Genomic DNA, 14,053 nt, shown 5'->3' with positions numbered 1-14,053 from the left:
AGATATGATAACTCATCCAAAGGGAACTTGATGTTCAGAAGTTGCAGTATAAAATAAGAAAGAGTGCAAATATACAGTATATGAGCAACCTAAAAGACAGAATAGGTAGTTAATAGCCAATGACGGCATGCAAAAACTGCACACATGACCATTTAATTTAATGGTGGGAAACGGTCGTAGTTTTATTTGAACAAGTGGTTAACATTGTTAAACGGCACTACTTGGTGTTGTTGAGGAAAATATGCTTTTGGTTAAAATCAGTATGTTTGTTTCGTATGCAAGCATGAGACGTAGTCACCAAGACAAGTATTAACTTACATAACTTTCAATAACTTAACGTGTTGACTTTGGTTTCACATGAGACGAAGTCCCCAAGACAAGTATTAACTTTGTTACGTACATAACTTTTAATAACTCAACGTGTTGACTTTGGTTTCACATGAGACGAAACTGGGTGAAACTCCAGAGTTTGTTTGACCGAACTGTTCACAGCGAGACCCACACTGTCAGAGAAATATATATTGTATACATATTTAATAATCATTCTACAACAGAGCTGATAGTTGAAATGACACATCTTGTTTTCATCTACAGGAAGAAGAGGATGAAGAGGAAGAAGAGCAGGATGGAGAGTCCCCAGAGGAGGACTAAGCTACCACACCATGAAATCTCTACCTCATTCAGCTGTCAGGTCTTTCAAAGGGAAAAGACTGTCATGACCACTTATTTTTGACTTTATCCCGCATGCTATTATACTCGGTTTAATTTCAGTTAGAGAATTTCAATCTTTGCTCTGTCACCGAACGGGCAAAAATGTCCAGCAAAAGTGTGGCCTTTAAATTCCCTTTCATACAGTTTCACATAGACCGCACAGTCAACTTGTCATTACTGTGCTAGTGTTAGCTCTTATTGGTTGAACAGATTCAAACAAGCACAAAGTTCAGCTCCAGACATTCTGGCTGTCGAAACAAACAAATGAGGCAACACACGGACACAACATGGTTCCTGTACAACACACCTACACTCCTCAATGAGACGCAACCAGTCAGTAAATGTTTGGCAGTGTTTGATTTAGGATCTTCAGAGCAGCATCATCTTCACATGAGTGAGCAGCATTCTGAAGACTACTCTATGTGCACATACACACACAGTCTTTCACACACGGTCACAGTGACTGATTCATGATGGCAGGAAAGAGACTGGGACAGTAGAACAACTGTTCTAATACATCTAAAACAAACCAGCCCCCTCACCCGGGCTGTTAGGTCACCAATCACAGGGAGACACAGAGATCTTTACTCAGTGGCAGTTTTCATGTTGGCTAGAAGCCATTTAAAAAGGACTTGTTCACGCGGTTAGCATTAGCTCAGACTGAGTCTCCAAACATCATCTTTACATCTAAATAAAACTAATTAGAAATGAGAACAATCCTTAACCTTTCTGGTCAATTTCACCAGTTTACATACATTTCAATATTAATGTAAGATGCTCTGCTGGAAGGATGGTTGTTCAATTTCAATGAAAAGACCATTTAATTAACTAATAGTCTTTATAACTTAAATCGATCAATTTGGAGCCTCTTGTTTTTGTCCGTTTGAAAACACGACAGCTTTAATATTTACACATTGTAGCTTCACATGATATATCCAGGGTTGGGTTCTTCATTGGAACCTGCTCCAGGTGGACAAAGTACCTGTGTTTGCTAAACTCCCAACAGATCATTCTTATTGAATATTTTCTTCCTCTTCACTTTTTATTCAGCAGAAACTAGAAACTTTGAAAACTAGAGGCGATCAAGATAGCAAGCCCTTCTTTAGAGTGGTCTCGTCCAGCAGTGCCTCTAGAATGCTTTTGAAGACTTGACCCAGGATGGTGCCAGTGATAGAACAGACCACCAGAGCTCTGTTTGGCTCTCCGTGCCTCATCCAATGCTCTAGAAAACAATGGAACCCCTTCCACATCCCATCGGTGCTCCACCACCAAACGGCTCGACATCGCATCGAACTACTATATGCCATTTACTCAGATTTACATCAACACGCTTGTGTACATTTTTTCATAGCTTTAAAACCTTGAGTCCATCATTGACGTCACACCGTCATAGAAAATAAACCTCAAGAACAAAAACCACACGATCAAACCACACATTACCTCATGAATCACTTGATACCTGGAATAGTGGCAGCGCGACATGGGATGACTCATCCCGCTCTGTTACTCCAGAAAGCCAGGCTACCTTCAGGAACCCTGATGGTATGCTCCCTTTCTGCTCACTGATATGCAATACATCCTCTCATGATTTCAAACTACCTCTGACTCTGACAGAAGCTGTTGCTCAGCACACACAAACCAATGCAAGGCACGGTAGTGTGCATTCAGATGTTGAACCTTATACTGTACATTAAAGCGAGGTCATGCCGGTTGATTGTTGTCTTGTCATGGGGAACAACAATTTGTCTGCAACTGTTTTGTTTGATTCAGTCGGGTAAACAATATGTAATCCAGAAAGAAGCAAAAGTCAGATATGACAGAGCCATGTGCATCAACTTTAAAGGAAAACTCCATCTGTCCTGTTGGTTATGATGAGTCGTACAAGTGCTTTTTACAAGGGTACAAGGAGTGCACAGACAGGAAGAAAGTTTTTCAAGTTTTGACCTAAAATATGTTGTGACTTCCAGCTTTTACCACATTGTCAGAACAACATTTTAAAAGGCTTAACAAAAACTAATTACACCCAAAGTATTGTTTACATTTTTACTGCACTATGTGTGCAGTAAAAATTCTGGAATTAGCGCTACAGGTAGACGTTTTTATTTGCATGTTGAAGTATCGTACTCGAAAAATCTGTATGTAAACAGCAAAAAGAAAAGAAAACAAACATCCTCAACTGCAGAAAAAAATTAGCTGATACAAGCTGAGCAATTACCCCAAATCCCCGAAGACCTCCGTAGATGGTTCGATGGCCAAGTTCCGGTTCACAGCCTCTACTTGCTCTGCTCTGTCTCCGGGCGGACTACGCTTTAGCCAAGTTTCTTTTGCTCAAACCAAGTGATAGAAATGCGCCTAATTCACATACATTTTTTTCTTTGACATTTCAAAAGTTTGTTTCGCTAGACATTTGAATGTAAACACACTGACTTTGAGTAAAAGGTTTAATGATACAGTTGGAATTCATTCCTAAGGCAATAAGATGCCTCACTGATAGTGGTATGGATGCAGGGCCATTAGTTATCCACCTTGCAGATGCCAGAACATCTGTCTGTGCTTTCTAGATCCAAACGCTTCAGCTTGGTTCAGAATGTGTTTACTTGACTCCAACCTCGTTTGTGAAGAGTTGCCAGATATTACCAATGTGACAAAAATGTCATCATAACCTTCAGGCGTGATGGTCAAAACTTCTGAAATAAGACAGGTCAAAAACATAATCCAAATGTTTTCCTTTAATTGGAGACGACTCTAAAGCCTACAGTCCAACATGTGCAGTTTCTAAATCCATTTGTCCATAATTAGTCCGTGCATCAAATGTTACATCTTTGTTTCTTAGTTTCAGCTTCAGCTTCGGTTGTTTCTATACATCGCTCCATACATCTGGTCCTAGAGTTGAAGTGAAGTCTTTAGAGTCCGTCTCCATCATCACTTGGCGCTTACTGTCCTGACATTATCTTTTTTAGAGATTCCTGGAAAAAGCCTCCATTCAGTGGTCTGTTTTTAATACTTAAAACATTAAAGCAGCTGACATATTACGTACTGTTTTTTCATATTTAACTTAATGTTAATTTGTATCTCAACATTGTAATGAAACCATCATCTGCAAACTGGGACTTCTGTTTGACAAACGGTAACTTGAATTTATTTTGTTCTGATTTACACACACAAGTGTCTCTATGGCACTACATGATATAACTACAAATGTGTTTTTGTTTTTTTGGCTTTGAATAGTTGGAGTTGTTTTTCCTGAGTTATGTACTACCTATATATGTACAGTACCATAAACAGACCGTTAAAAATGGACTAATCAATTGACAAATACCTACCTCCAGTCTCTTCACATTGATGTATGATATGATCTATATCAGGACTGCAGAAGCTCCTTACTTAATGTATCAGATCAAGCTTCCAATCTCAGTACATTTGGATTCTCACATTCAAAGTGACTTTCAGGTTTTGAAAAAGATATGTCTGGATTTTGTATATTGTATTCATGAATATGTTTTCTTGTTTTTAATTAGTAGATATCGATATACTTGATTAGCTGTTTTGTGTACTTCACAAACATGTGATTTTCTTTTTTTGTGATATGGTTTAAACACAAGCTATGTTACTTCCGTATATGGAATTTCTTTTTACTTAGTGATGGATTATACCTTTTTTCACCCGTCACCATGGCAACATTTGATGAGTTGACATTGTATTTTAAACGGCCTGAGGTAGAGCCTCAGAGGAGCTACGTTGATCCTGTCAAACCTGCCTTCATCAGCAACACCAGAATGGAACCCGTGACTTAGCACAAGTTGGGGTACACTCATCAGCCAACAATATGCACAGTGTTTTGAATCATAGGGTGCCTTCACACTGTAAAGCAAACTCTCCCCTTGGTTTATTCAAAATGTGACCCCTGTACTAGGCTGTCTGTGTTTATTTGTCACAAAGAGCCAGCCTAACAACTGTCCAGATGTTAGCTGTAGCTGTTAGCTTGCTAGCAACATCTAAAACATTGGTGCAAGAACCTCCTTTTGACAAAGCACGTTTATCTGCTGCCAGTCTTTGTCCGAGGTTTAAGCCACACTAAAAACTCAGGTTAGTAGTGCACTTCAGCCTCTTGTGGCAGGAATGAATATTACAACAACAAACACCTGTTTTAGAGATGAAACAAAAAGAATAATCTTGGTGAAACATGTTCCCACCTGTTCCTCAGTCATAAACACAGGAGAGCAAATTATTTAGATCGTACTTTGAATATGGATCACCTTTTATTTCTCACTTCCCTCTCAGGGCTTCCGTACCTTATTGGACTAACAACAACTATAACAAAATATTTGAAGTGTTGTCAGAAGGCCTAAGGCCTTGAAAAACTACATCAGTAATTACAAGTTACTAAACTATTTCTGTTGCCTTCAATACATATGCAGACACGGTGCAGGCGATGCTGTTGCTAATAATCCAACCAATCCACAAGCTGCTGTTAAATGAGCTACCTGAGCAATACTCCATGAACTGTGTGCAGCTGTTAATGATGGCTGATCAGTAGCTTTGAATGAATGGCTTTGAAACAGACATGTAACACCGCCCCTCCATCAGCCAGAGGGACCCCATGTAGACCTGCTATTAACATGTGATCTGCATCTATCTGGATCAGGAAAAAAGACGTGCATCACGTGATAGTACCAGGTGTAAATGGGGTCTAAGTGACACCCCAGAGCTTGTCAAGCTCCAGGCTTTGAGCTTTTTAAAGATGATGGGGAGTTCAGTAGAATCCCAAACACCTCCTGATGTTCTCTGGAGGCGATGCTACCTCGCTGTTGGGCAGAGTGGTTGTAGGAGCTGTTGACAAGCGTTCAGCTTTGGGAGCCTTAATGAAGTTTGCTCTTCATGATATCATGTTCTAGTACAATCAAATACAAATTGCTACCTCCAGAAAGCCCTACTTTTACCTCATTTTCAAACTTACTGTTCAAAATTCAGGTGTCCGAGAGCATATGGAGAACATTTTAAAATGTTATATATATATATAGTTTATTTTTGTGGGGGATGAATTTTATAAGACTGTTTTTCTCTGCCTCTCAGTCACCGTTCGGTAAGACCGGACATGTAACCTTTATGTTTCTTACCTTATGCAATGTTTCGTAGAAGTGAGAAGAGCTTCCGGCTCTCCCCTGCCTTACTCCTTCTGTATCATTTCAAATGTCTTCTACCATATATAACTTTTGTTGCTTTCTCTATCCACATAGTATTACTGTCTTTCATTTCACTGCAAATTCTGCTTGCTTGCTAAACAAAAGTCTGTATAGATATCCACTGCGTTTTACCCAGCACAATAAAAAAAAAAGTATGGCATCCATAACAGACATGTGAGTGAGTTTTTCATTTTTTTGTAAAAAATGTTTCAGACGCCCTCATATCTGGGTTCATAATAATATCCGCAAGCCGCACACAGCTCGGTGAATTTCACCAACTCTCCAGGAACTGCGTCTGGATGACTTCCAGCGTACTTCAGGCTGACCACCAGTAGCCAGTTTGATGACCTGTTGGCTCGGATCGGTGCCACCATCTCAACGCTGATAGGCTTTCACGAGACAGCATCACAATAATTTCAACTCGGGCCAATGAGTAGAATTTCAAGATTTGCGATACTCGCGTCCATTCGGGTCTTTGCATTGACCTTGTATGTAGTGTACTCGCGCGGATAATTTGCTTAGTGTTTGATGTGAATAACATAACAGCGTGCAAGACTGTTCAAATCCGAGGATGCATCCCTCCTCTGGTGAAGTGAATAAGCCTGAGATGGTTAGAAGGCGAAGTACCCCTGAAGGGTATGGCTTGTGGTCACCAGCTAACGCACTCAGTGTTGAGCGCAGACAAGTTGGCCAATGGTTAATGTACCTCGTGTGCAGCTTGCAGAGCGCCAAGTGAAATGCTGGATAAACTTGAAATAGCTAGTTGTATTAGCACACTGTTAATTCTCATAAGCTGGTTGTAACCAAGGTGAGCTCTTCTGGGTTGCTGTCGTTCTCTGCCGATTTCAAGGTGCTCATCCATTATGCCTGAGCGTCAAGTATGGCAAGAGAGCAGGGACAGTTGTGTGGGTTGTGGGATTCCAATGTCATTGAAAGGTAGCCATGTTAAGTCTGTTTTGTGTTTGGGAAATTGTTCTAAGAGAACTTGCAAATTCCACTCGTGGATGCATTTTTGGGAGGTTCCTTTCCTTTTGAAAGGCCCAGTGTAGAAATTGATAAAATTGCTGAAGCCAGATAGAACATCGGGAAGTGTTCACTCTCTGGTGGCCTAGCAGGAACTGCAACATTATGGGTGGGCTGCTTGGTAAGCCGCACAAAGCTATGGGTACCTACAGTATATCTATCTGGTTAGTAAGGACCATTCTGTCCTTCCCTTCTTTCCTTGGACTTTGGGGGCAGAGCCGGTAAGTTAGCAACTGTAGGTAGATACTGTAAGTGGTGGACCGAACCTCTTTAGTTGATTCACAAACGCCAATGGATTGTCACCTCCAATCCATTCGGAAGTCAAATAATTATTTGAGAGCATTTTTCTACTGTGATTCTGTTTTTTTGTGTCCGCACCTTCCCCCTGTATTTGTCTCCTTCACCATGTCGGTTCGTTCTGTTTTGTCCGTAGATCATCTCCCTGCCTAGAGTCTACCTTTTTGTGATTCCTCTGTTTTTTCCAAAAGGAATAAAGTTTCTTTTACACCGTTGTCGGCATTTGGGTCCTCTCTCTCTCTCTGACTACAACAGTTGTGACACATCTGCTATGAGTTCTGTGTTCTAAGTGAGCCTTTGGTCTGTATAGTCCGCAGCAGCTTCCAAGGATTCCACAGTTTTATTTTTTAATTTTTTAAATATCAGTGATTTCATAAAACAGGACAACACTAGTTTTTAGCAAACAGGAACATGTTGCATTTGTCTGGCACTATTTTTAGCAGCAGATTAATCCACATCAGGTTTTAGGCAGCAGGACAGTAAGCAGGTTTGAGTCAAAGCAAACTTTAGTGTGCATGTGTGTGTTAATGGTAGTGAAGAGACATGTCAGCAAGAGAAATAATTATGAATCCCAACTATTTCTACAAAAGAAATTCTTAAAAAAAAAAAGAAAAAGATGAAGCCCCAAAATCTCATGACAATGTCTTAAAGGTTCATGTATGGAGTGGATTTGGGTAAAAATGAAGGTTTTCAGTAAACATCTCTCCAGTTCTGTGTGTGTCAGTGCAGAGTACAGGAAGCCACCATGCAGGCGCACTCACACCCACCAACAGCAGGCTGCCATGTAGGCCTTTTACATTGTCTTCACTGAATCTGAGGAAAACACAGGTTTTGAAAGGATTAAATAGACTTTTAAAGATTTGCCCTCCCCCCGATACCACACTGCACCCTCTCCATCCTTTCAGACCCACTCCTCCTCAACATAACATCTCTCTCCTTCCCCTCTGGGAGTATGTGACCACCTCGGAGCCCCGGACCTCTGACCTTAAAGGGATTTCTCCAAGAACAAAACGGGGCTCCCTCCCGCACATCAAAGCTGGCCGACTCGCTGTGTCCTGACAGGCTGCCTCACTCAGCCCCCCCACCTCCTGTTGTTAGTGCCAGAGCCCATGATAAAGCCTTGTGCTAATTCCTCCTGATTGACCCATGAAGAGGAGCAAGTGTGTGTGCATGTGTGGGTTTGAACCGCGGTGTAGAGCAGCTTAATATGCCGCGCCCTTCTCTCAAGTGTACCACTCGGTTTTATACAGGCAGCAAGCATGATAATGGCTCATTTATGCACAGTGAAGTGAATCAGATTTGATAGATAGATGTTCCCCTCTTCCAGGGCTGCTGAGATGCATCCCAGAGCATGATGCTGCCACCCTCATGCTTCACTTTGTGGTGAAGTGCAGTGTTTGGTGTTTGACAAACAAAGCGTCTAGTCTGATAGCCAAAAAGCTACATTCATGTCTCATCAGACCAAATAACCTTCTTCCCATTGACCTTGGAGTCCTCCATGCATTTCATATGAGCTTTTCTCAGCAGTGCTTTCTCTCACAGACAGCTTTGACTGGTGAAGAACCGGGCAACAGTCTCTCCCATCCGAGCCACTGAAGCTTGTAACTCCTTCAGAGAGGTCTAGGCGTCTTCTTCCTGCCCAGTCACTCAGTTTGTGAGGACGGCCAGCTCCAGGCAGGTTTAAACAAGTGCCATACTGCTTCCACTTCTTAATGATGGATTTAACTGAACTCTGTGGGAAGTCCAGTCAGTTGGACATATTTGTGTAGCCATCTCTTGACGTTTTGATGATCTTTTCTCTCAGTTGCTTGGAATACTGATGACTGGAAGGTGTTTTTATACTACAATCACTTGACACACATCAACGAGATCAATGATCTCCATTTCACTATTTGTGACACTGCTGGCATCAACTAGCTGGCCCTCTGTTGAATTAGGTCAGTCCCATGAAAGGAGGTGAATATTAATGCAAACACTTACTTTACACTATACATGTTTTATTAATTGACATTAGTTTGTAAAACTCTGTTTTCACTTTGACATAAAATAAGCTTTTTTTTGCAAATTCTTGTCAAAAAGGCACATTTGTAACACATTTGTGTTGTAGTTTTTCTGAACAAGAAAATATAAGCTGAGTAATGCGACTATGCGACACTGTGAAAGAGCCAGTTTGACATATTCTAGGAGATTATTTTCATATCAGACCTTTTGTTAAGTGATCAGCACCGTTCTTCCCGATGTTGGCACAGATCTCATTTGTGTCCATGTTTGAGAACAGGCTGTTCCCTGGGAAGAAAATAGATGTGGTCCAACATCGACGGCTCCATGCTTCACTGTGGCTTCATCAGAGTCCAAATGGAAGAACAGGCGTGAGGCTAATACATACATGTAGAACACTTAGATTGAGTTGTCACTGGATAGTTAGTTCAACATAATGGACCAAATGGACTAAATTCATCAAAAGTTACCATCAAATAATGCCTCTTTTGCATATTTAAACAGAACATTTCTGAAAATGTGTGATACAAAAAATGTAAGAACCTGTAATAAATGAGCTGTGGAAGTTTCTTGGTGATATCTATTCGTTTGTTTTTCTCTGATCCAGAAATCTCTTCATCAGCTCTTACATCAGACATTACACTTTCATTCATAAATATATTCTGAAGATTTCTACTGAGGGGCTTGTTCAGCTATCATTCAGAGCCTGATTAGTAAAACATATTATTCATACAAATGTGGCAAAGAATATTGTTAATGGCTGTTGACAGTATTTATTGATTCATGGAGTGATTACAAAGAGATATCCAAAATTGCCTCTTTGACTCTAATATGTCAACAAAATGAAACCTGGCTTTATTCAGATTTCTGTTTAAGAAATGTATGCACATGTGCACATATGATAAGAAAAGGCCTTATTTGCATATTTAGTCATATTGAGTAGTGATGTCCTCTACTGGGAACACATTATGAGAAAGGCAGTAGATGAGTGTGAGCTGTGTGAGTCAACAGGTGTTATCAGCATCTTCACCACCTGGATGGAGGACAGAGACCTGAGGCCTCAAACACTGAAGGACTTTCAGTGGCACCGCACGATAAACCACCTTTATAAAAGTAGGCTACACCACCACACCATACACACAGACCCTCCAGACAGGCACTTCCCCACACCTCTTGAGTAAATAACCTAAATATCGGCCAGCTGTAAATATTCCTCCATCTTCAGATAACACGCTTTCTGTACTTCTATTCAACGACCTCCGCTGACCCTGGAACGCCTCTCCAACTCTCACTCACATTTTCAAAGCTTCTGAACGGTCTGCACCAAAAGGGTCAAAGGGTCAAAGGGTCAAAGGGTCAAAGGCTCCTTGAGCGAGACACCGAACCCCGGGTTGTGCCCCGGCGCGTCATGTATATGACAAATGCAACGTACAGTCCTTCAATCCGCTGCAGCTGTACATCCTCTTTCACTTCACAGCCCACACTGCTGCTGCTGTGGAGCCTTCCCCGTTACTCAGGAATGTGTGTGTTGTGAATGTGTGTGTTTTTTTCTTTCTGGGAGATGTCTGGTTCTCTGTCGTTATGACGGCAACGCCTGAAACTATTGGAATATGTTCTGAACCACTTAACCTCTACTCAAAGTGTAACTGTTTGATGAGTTTCCTAACGCTGTGAGAGGATGTAACTGCTTCCTCCTTCGTCTCCTGTCCTCAGTCAGAGACTGCCAATCGATGCATTCTTACTTCCTGGAGGAAATACCAACGATGGGAGAAAAAGCAAAAGGTACCAGGAGGGGATATATTGTTTCCAGTGATTTACCACTCACTGGCCCTGGAGGATGGAGAAGGGTGGTGTAATAACATCTAGCTCCACCTCGAGCAGCTGCAACAGCAAACTGCTCCATCACTACTAACCATGTAATGTCATAGAACAGCTCCAAATGGACGCCGTGCCTCCTGCCAGTGGACCAGTGTCCACTGCAGTAACCGGACCCAGTGGGTTTGATGGGAGGAGCTTAAAGCTGATTCAGGTGTCGTGAAAGAGTCTCCGCCCTGAAACTGGGTGGATGTTCCCCTCTCTGGATGTTTCCAGGCCTGACCGTAGCACCTGTGTGTGTGTGTGTGAGTGTGTGTATGTGTGTGTGTATGTGTGTGTGTGTGTGTGCGCGTGTGTGTATGTGTGTGTGTTTGAGTGCGTATGTACGTGTGTGTATGTGAGTGTGTGTAAGTGTGTGTATGTGTGAGCGTGTGTGTGTGTGTGTGTGTGTGTGTGAGTGTGTGTATGTGTGTGTGTATGTGTGTGTGTGGGTGAGTGTGTGTATGTGTGTGTGTGTGTGAGTGTGTGTGTGTGTATGTGTATGTGTGAGCGTGTGTGTGTATGTGTGTGTGTGTGTGAGTGTGTGTATGTGTGTGTGTGGGTGAGTGTGTGTATGTGTGTGTGAGTGTGTGTATGTGTGTGTGTGTGTGTGTGTGTGAGTGTGTGTATGTGTGTGTATGTGTGTGGGTGAGTGTGTGTATGTGTGTGTGTGTATGTGTGTGTGTTTGAGTGTGTATGTACGTGTGTGTATGTGAGTGTGTGTAAGTGTGTGTATGTGTGAGCGTGTGTGTGTGTGTGTGAGTTTGTGTGTGTATGTGTGTGCGTGTGTGGGTGTGCGTGTGTGTGTATGTGTGTGTGTGGGTATGTGTGAGTGTGTGTGAGTGTTTATGTGTGTGTGTGTGTGTATGTGTGTGTATGTGTGAGCGTGTGTGTGTGTGTGTGTGTGTGATTGTGTTTGGGTGTGTGTGAGTGTGTGTGTGTGGGTGTGTGTGAGTGTGTGTGTGTGGGTGTGTGTGTATGTGTGAGCGTGTGTGTGTGAGTGTGAGTGTGTGTGTGTGTGATTGTGTGTGGGTGTGTGTGTGTGTGTGGGTGTGTGTGAGTGTGCGTGGGTGTGTGGGAGTGTGTGTGTATGTGTGTGTGTGTATGTGAGCGTGTGTATGTGTGTGTGTGTGTGTGTGTCTGAAGTGTGTGTGCTGGTGTGGCTGCTCCACAAACACATTTGCGTTTGGGTCCAGCAGGTTTTAAAGCCCACATGGGTTCTGTGTTCTGTCTGGAGGTCCATGCAGGTTCTGCAGTCCTGGTTTCTTTTGGTTTTTCAGTGTTCCAAGTTAACAACTCGTTGGTTTTCAGAGTGCAGCTTTAGAGCTACAGTAAAGATCCTGGTCTCATGTGAAACTAGAAAGAACCCATGAATGTACCAACCATGTCATGGTGTAAGGACGGGCAATTAATGCTTTCAAATGAAGCTTTGGCGATGGAACAACAAAGAGGTCCCTTGATCTCTCACCTCAAGAAATGTGAACACAAATGGGTTCTATGGTACCTAAGTGTGCCCTTTACAGGCACTCTGCATGGTAGCCCCTCCCATCAGTGAATCATGACAATAAGTGGTAAAGAGCTTTGAGAAGACTAGAAAAGAGATATTCACTATTACTTTATGCTAAGCACATAGTTGTGATACTTCTCGCCTCTTCTGCTTTCCCTTCAGATTGTCGTGTGGATCCTTCATGCTATGATAAGGTTTTAATGATTTGGTTATCCAACGTTAAATAACGCTGTAAAATACATCTCGTTACTTGTTGCTGTCTCAGGCCCCCTGAACCCCCCATGGTACGCTCAGGTGTTGCCCCATGGCATGACTAAAGCCCTGCGTACGACCAGGCCCCGTGAGGACTGATGCTATTGCAGCATCTCTGCTGACTCTTCAGGAGCTGACCGGCCCGCGACATGTGTGACCTGGTGACCGCCTGCCCAACACGAGGCATGACACGGCGGGAGACTCGCTGTCCAGCTGGCAAACAAACCATACTTAGAGGCTCAGATATGTAAACCTGGAGTAAACCTGGAGTAAACCTGGAGTAAACCTGGTGTAAACCTGGTGTAAACCTGGAGTAAACTTGGTGTAAACCTGGTGTAAACCTGGAGTAAACCTGGAGTAAACCTGGAGTAAACCTGGAGTAAACCTGGTGTTAACCTGGAGTAAACCTGGAGTAAACCTGGAGTAAACCTGGAGTAAACCTGGTGTAAACCTGGAGTAAACCTGGAGTAAACCTGGTGTTAACCTGGAGTAAACCTGGTGTTAACCTGGAGTAAACCTGGAGTAAACCTGGTGTAAACCTGGAGGGTTCTGCCGACATCAAGTTCAGGTGAGGAACACGCTATTTCAGTCCTGGAGAGGATCAGACACAGGAGCCCACTGACTCACTTCCAGTGGGCTCCGTTCCTCAGTGAGTCAGAGCCCAGTCATCGAGGAACAATCCCCCCACCCCCCCGCACATCCTCCTCTCCTCTTACTCTTTCTGTGATTCATTTAGGCCTCAGTTTGCCCCCCCAGCTTTGAGCATGATCTCAGTTTAATGAGGCACAGACTTGGGGGCCCAACCGAACCGCGGCGGCGAGGAGAGTATGGTTTGACCCGACACGATGCAACTTATCACACACTTTCCACGCATGCACTCACCTCCGCCACTGAAACCACACGCCACTAAGTGATGTTAAATAAAACCCTTTCTGTTGACTACTTTGTTGTCACGGCCGTGCGGCCCGGTTCGTGACAAGTTCACTCCTAAGTGGCATAACTGTGCGGCCATTCATATTTCCGCATGGATCAAAGACACGCGGCGCTGTTCTGAAGATGCGTCTGCACATTCTTTGGCAGCCGAATAGTGAGATGAGTCAACAAGACTTGACCCGGAGGGAAAACTCGTCTTGGTGGATTCATGAAAAATGAGATCGCTGTGCATCGAAGAAGATGTTCAAAGTTGGCAAGAAAAGATTTGCTGTTGCCGTTTGCAAAAAAAACAACA

At 42.8% G+C, this 14,053-nt stretch overlaps 1 protein-coding gene across 1 annotated transcript in view; it reads left to right on the top strand.

Moving 5' to 3' along the window:
- The window catches only part of hmga2 (high mobility group AT-hook 2), a 45,551-nt gene extending 39,576 nt beyond the window's left edge, over positions 1–5,975 (top strand). Inside the window, exon 5 of the mRNA XM_034526800.1 lies at positions 595–5,975. Within this exon, the coding sequence (XP_034382691.1) occupies positions 595–651 (57 nt within the window). The 3' untranslated portion in view covers positions 652–5,975. The remainder of the gene's footprint in view (positions 1–594) is intronic.
- Positions 5,976–14,053: the final 8,078 nt, after the last annotated feature.

The sequence above is a fragment of the Cyclopterus lumpus genome, chromosome 23 (genome assembly GCF_009769545.1).
Source record: "Cyclopterus lumpus isolate fCycLum1 chromosome 23, fCycLum1.pri, whole genome shotgun sequence".
In the NCBI taxonomy this organism is placed as follows: Eukaryota; Metazoa; Chordata; class Actinopteri; order Perciformes; family Cyclopteridae; genus Cyclopterus; species Cyclopterus lumpus.
This window is presented reverse-complemented; position numbering and strand designations above follow the sequence as displayed.